This window comes from Bison bison, unplaced genomic scaffold (genome assembly GCF_000754665.1).
Source record: "Bison bison bison isolate TAMUID 2011002044 unplaced genomic scaffold, Bison_UMD1.0 scf7180017864080, whole genome shotgun sequence".
NCBI lineage: Eukaryota > Metazoa > Chordata > Mammalia > Artiodactyla > Bovidae > Bison > Bison bison.
In genome coordinates this window covers 938,538-944,225 of record NW_011494652.1, presented here as the reverse complement: position 1 = coordinate 944,225, position 5,688 = coordinate 938,538, and the positions used below count along the sequence as shown (strand labels likewise).

Below are 5,688 nucleotides of genomic sequence, written 5' to 3'. Positions count from 1 at the left end.
ACCGCCAGTCCTGGCCTGGGGACAACCAGTTCCCTCCAGTGTCTGCAGCCCCCGAGGTGAACAGTTGGTGATGCACGCTCGTGGCAGAGAAGGTGTTGCCCCGGAGACGGTGCGCTGAGTTGCATGCTGCTCCGTGTGACACAGCATCCTGTCTGTCCTCTGCGTCCATTTCCCTGGAGGAAGGTGGTGCCACGTCCTGATCCTGAGTCTCCTGCCCGGGCCCACCTCCTCAGCCTCAGCTCTCCAGCCTGGAGATACACGCCTCCCTTTGTCCCCAGACGGCTGCACGCCGCTGCCCCAGGCCGGAGCACCTCTGCACACCCAGTGAGTCTGGAACCAGCCTCTGAGCCCCGTGGCCACGTGTCCGGGCTGCCTCCAGGCCCCCTTTGAGATGACAGTTTGAATTAGGTCTCTTCCAAGTAGAACTTCTCGTCGGGGTGCTCGCTCTGGGCCCAGGCTCCGGGTGTATTCCTGGGGAGTGTGTGATGCGGTGCTGTTAGCCCAGTGCTGGGGGGGCCCGAGGCCAGGCCTGGAGCGAGCGTCCCGCTTGGCCCTGTGCTCACGCACTCAGCCCGGGGCCCGCGCTCCCTGTTTTGTCTCTGTGCATCTTTTACACGTGGGCTCTTCGTCCCACACGTGTGCTGAGGATTAACAAGCCGGGCACCATCCCACAGGTGCCCGGCCTGTTAATCCTCAGCATTGGTTGTATTATCCCAGACGTTTCTTTTAAACTGTGTGATGCTAGTTTTTCTTAGACTCTTAGACATGCCAGGTTATATTCAGAGTAATTTGTCATCTTCCCAGCCAGAAATCATGGGTTCTTGTTGAGTAAATCATTGACTCAGAAGTATTAGTAAAATCGTTGTCTGTGTCTGAGGCTCTGGTGATCTCCACACAAAATTCATGGGGTTGCTGAACAGGTTGAGACGCTGTGAGCTGTTCTCCGTGAGACTGTAGTCAAGTGAGTCTGCTCTGGGGAGGGTCTCCCCTCCTCCTCTTCTGGAAGGCTCGCGTGCCCGTGGCGGGGCTCCTGGGAGGGTTGGGCTTTGTCTGTGGAGCTCTTAGTGGCCCCTCGTCCACTGTCATGGCCTGTCCCCATCAGTAAGCGGAGCTCTGAGGCCTGGGCTTGGGGGCAGGTGTGTTCCAGGCAGGGCCCTGATGCCTGGTCCATCCGCGCTGTCCCAGAGCCGGGGCCTTCCAGCTGGGGACGGGGTGCTGCTCTGTTTAATTACTCTGTGCCACTGAAGGACCTCCCCTCACCCTGAGATCCTCCTGCTGACAGTTAGGATGTCTTTAAACAAGAAAAGGCAGCCCCACTGCGCCCTTGTTTATGGGAAGTTAGCTTATTTTTTTTGTTACTATTTTCAAAGTGTATGTTAGCAACCAGTTTTTTAGTAAGAGCGTATTGAGTCTTTGTTGTCGTTGTTGGATGGAGACGCCTGCTGATGGGTGGCCCGGTTCTCTACAGTCTCGTTTTCTCTCGTTGACAGAAGGAGCCCAGCCAGCCCTCGGAGTGCAAGCAGCAGTGAGGCGGCCGCGTGGACAGCGTCACGCCTGACTCGTTTTTCAAGTGCATGGTTTTCACTTAACTTCTCCTTTTACTTTATTATTTTGCTTAACCTGTACAGCGGCAGCTCAGACGCATTTCAGAGATAGGAGGTTTAATTCCAGCACCCTCTACGGCCTCGGGCACAGCTCAGTGGACTCCCCCAGCCCGGCCTTGGGGAGGGCCCTGCAGATCGCATTGGGGATCCCTGGACGCCAGGGGCACGTGTCCAGGGGTGTGGTTCCAGGGCATCTAGGACTCGCTCACCCTTCCGCCATCGGACAGGATGCGTTTTGTCTGAAGACGCCCACGCGCTGTCGCCAGTCCCGGCAGCGCCAGCGGGGGTAGGCACCCTTCTCACCCTGCTCCTTCTTTAGTTTTATTTTCCTGAGGCTCCCGCTTTTGTGGTTCATCTCGTATTTATTTACCTTTCACGCTGGGGACGGCTGGGGGCGTGCTCTCTCGCTTGTCCTCCAAGTTTCCGAGACCCTGTGGGGACCAGACACCCGGTGCCCTGAGCCGGAGGTGCTGGTCAGGCTGCAGACCCCGCGGAAGAAGCTGCTCCCTCAGGACACGCGGACCGTGCTTGGCCTTGGGGACGGGGGTGGGGCTGTGGGCAGAACCGGGGTTTGCCAGGCTTCGCGGGGAGGGGCTCCGGCCGGCAAGCACAGCTTTCCTCCGTAGTGCCACACGTCTTGCTTTCTCGTAGCTCCCATTTCTTGGCCCCACACTCATTTTGTCTTAAAAGCCTTGGGTTTCGAGCGACCTGTCCTTGGTGGCGTGTGGGTTTTGAGTGTGTGACCTCTGGCCCGGGGAGTTCAGGCTGTGGCCAGGCTGTAGAGTGCTCAGCCTTACTTAACATTTGTAACTGAATACAGTGTTTTCAATTTGTACAGAATAGTTAGAATATTCTATTAAAGTTGTGAACCATGGACCCAGCGCGTGTGTGTCTTCCTTGGGGGGCCGCGGCGGGCGGGGCTGCAGGACGCCGCTATCTGGGGCGCTGCGTGTGGGCAGGTCCAGGGCTTCCGGACTCCTGGGGTGTGTGTTCCTGAGGCGCGCTTCCCTGTCGATGGGTTGGGGTCCCCGGCTCCGAACCCAGCAAAGAGTCGTTTCTGAGCATTTGCAGGTTTGCACCCTCTAGGTTGGAAGGTTCCAGAAGGGACGCTTCCTGAGAGAGGGCCGTGTGCCGTCGGTCTTCTCGCCGCTGCTTTCCCGGGGTTTCCTCCCGCGCCCTTCTCAAGAGCAGGAGCTCGTCCCAGAAAAGACGCTTCCGGCGTGAGGGCCGCGTCTCGTCAGGCCTTTCTGGTTTCCGGTGTTTGCTCCACCCCCTTCCCAGAAGCACCTGCTCCCCAGGTCTCTTGCTCCAGCTCCACAGCTGGGACTCTGCCGGTGGCGAGGTCGCGGCGCCCAGAGAGGGAGGAGGCGCCAGGGCAGGCAGGCAGGTGGCTGGCCGCCTCCCATCCACACAGGCGTCCAGCTCACCCAATGCCCGTCTGCCTCCGGGGCTGGCGTCTCATGAGAGCGGCCAGAAAGGGGAGGGCACTGGTGGCCATGAGGGAGAGTGGGAGGCACAGAGCATGGCTGAGGGGTGAACCTGCGTTCCGGGACGACTGTAGAGCTGGAAGGTCTTGACTGAAGTGTCTGCGGCCGAGCCTCAGACCCCCCAGCAGTGGAGGGGGGGGGGCCCTTGCCCGTGCCCGCCCCAGAGGCCATCAAGGAGAGGCTGCCTTGTTCCCACCCACACGTAGCCAGTACCTCATCCTTGGGGAGTGCGCGAGGCCCCCACACCCCCGCCCTGTCCCCTCAGAAGCCCCCACTCTAGGGTGGTGGTGCAGGGCACTGCCCGGGGGGGCTGCAGGAGGCGAGCAGATGGCATGGCGCTGGGGGCACCTTATCTCGCTGCCCCTGGTCCCTCTCCCACTGTCCTCACCAGTGGGAGATGGACCCGAGTTCACATCCGAAGCAGCAGTTCCACCCTGAGGGTGGAAGCATGCTAGGCGAGTTAGGCGAGCAGCTGCTCTTCCGTACGTTGGTGGGCACTGGTGAGCGTTTGGCAGGTTGGTGTGACGAGAGCCAGAGAAGATGGTTAGGTTCTCTGCCCAGCACCTTGTAGGCTTCAGGAGAGGAGGTGCATGTCACCTGGGTGCGAGTCTGTGGACATGGTTCTCGGTTTGAGATGGCCACAGGGTGGGGCAGCCCCTCACTCACCCCCAGGAGACAGGAGGGGTCGAGTCCCCTCCCTTGGCGAACTCCTGGCCACGATGGACCAAGGCACCTCCTTGCCCGTGAGGAACATCTGGCGTGTGTTGGGAGGAACAGAACCTATGTGGTGAACATACTTATGTGTGAGTGCACACCGGAGCATGGGAACACCTGTGTGTGAGTGCACATAAGTGCATGGGAACATGGGTGTGAGTGCAACTGGTACATGGGAACACCTGTGTGTGAGTGCAACAGATGTATGGGAACATTTGTGTGAGTGCACACCAGTGCATGGGAACACCTGTGCGTGAGTGCACACCAGTGCATGAGAATATCTGTGCGGGAGTGCACACCAGTACATCGGAACACCTGTGTGTGAGTGCACACCAGTACATCGGAACACCTGTGTGTGAGTGCACACTGGTACATCGGAAGACTAGTGAATGCACACCAGTGCATGGGAACACCTGTGTGTGAGTGCCGAGTCATCCCATGTGGAGGCTCCCAGCTCAACAGGAGGCTGGACGGAGGCGCTGCAGATGGGGAGAGGCACTGGGATGGCCCCTTTCTGTGTCTGCTCTGGGGAACCATGTGAGGGCCTGGGCAGACGAGGTGGGTTTACCTCAGGACAGTCAGGGCAGAGGGCAGCATGTTGAGGTTACTCAGAAAGCAGCACTGGGTTTTGTCTCCCCTGTGGGGTAGGAAGGGTGGGTGAGGGTGCCTGGCGCTGGGGCCTCAGGCTGCCGCTTGGCTGTTCCAGGTACACTTGGCAAGACTGCCGTGTGGAGCCCTGCAGCTGTGCCCTCCCCACCACGCACTGGGGCTCTGACCCCATGGCCAGGCCCTCACGGGCCCCCGCGTTCGGCCAGGCCTTGCCATTGCAGCTGGAAGGTCGCAGCATCCAGGAGGCTTGCCCAGAGCCATCAGCCTGGAGGCAGCGGGCTGGTGGCACCTGTGGTGGCCTGGCCAGCATGCCTGGCTCTGCCTGGAGCTGCGGCTGCCTGGGCCCAGCGCTGCCTGTGCGGACAGGCCTCCGCCTCTGCCCCCTGACTGCCGCGGGCCAGGTAGAGCTTTGATGGCCAGGGCACCCCGCCCGGCCTTCACAGTGCTCCTCAGGGGTCCCCTCCCTCCTGTGGTCTCTGCCGTGAGGCTCCCCAGGCCCCCCTTGCTCTGTCGCAGGCCTCAGGGCCTGGTTCCCTGCCTCCCTCAGGGCCTGCGCCTCGTCAGTCACTGTGTCCTCAAAACCGAGGGGTGGATTCCGGGTCCAGTGGCCACTCTGACCCCCTCCTCCGCCAGCCTCGGCACCCCAGCTTCTGGGAGACATGCGGCCCAGCGCCCAGGCCTCGGGGCAGGAGCCCAGGTGCTGAAGATGGCAGCAGTGGCGTGCACCTGGCACGGGGCGACCCTTGACAGCAGGAGCCCAGCGACACGGGCGTCTCAGCAGTGTCACCTGAGGGTGGGGCCTGTGCACACTTGTCAGGGCGCACACTTGTCGCATGGGGAGGTGTGGTTTACACTTCACCGTAGCTGAGTTTTCACAAGCCCTGAAGATGGGGGTGGTTCCACTTAAAACTCTGGTTTTCTTTTACGGGTTAGGGGTTTTGGCCCCAGGGCCTGGCGTGGGCACCAGGCCTCCCGGCCCCTGCCTCGCCCTGGTGGCCGGCCTGCCATGTTGGTTCATGGCCTCCACTCTGGGGCAGGGGCCCCACAGAGACTTGACTCTCTTCTTCCAGGGCTCAGCCATCCCCCCAGGCCCATGGATTCCCCCTTCAGTCCACGCCGTGACAGGGCCAAGCTGGCTCAACCCAGTGGTTCCTTCTCCCTGAACTTTTCCCAGCCAGGGGGGTGGGGGTAGGTGGGCTCGCCCCAGAGGTGGGCGGCTAGACTGGACAGAGTGGGAGGGGGGAGCCCAGGGGAGGGTCTCTGGCCCACCCTCC

At 61.2% G+C, this 5,688-nt stretch overlaps 1 protein-coding gene across 1 annotated transcript in view; it reads left to right on the top strand.

Annotated features, from left to right (window-relative positions):
- The window catches only part of NAP1L4 (nucleosome assembly protein 1-like 4), a 53,689-nt gene extending 51,208 nt beyond the window's left edge, over positions 1-2,481 (top strand). The window contains exon 18 of the mRNA XM_010837808.1: positions 1,491-2,481. Coding sequence (XP_010836110.1) covers positions 1,491-1,529 — 39 coding nt within the window. The 3' untranslated portion in view covers positions 1,530-2,481. The remainder of the gene's footprint in view (positions 1-1,490) is intronic.
- Positions 2,482-5,688: the final 3,207 nt, after the last annotated feature.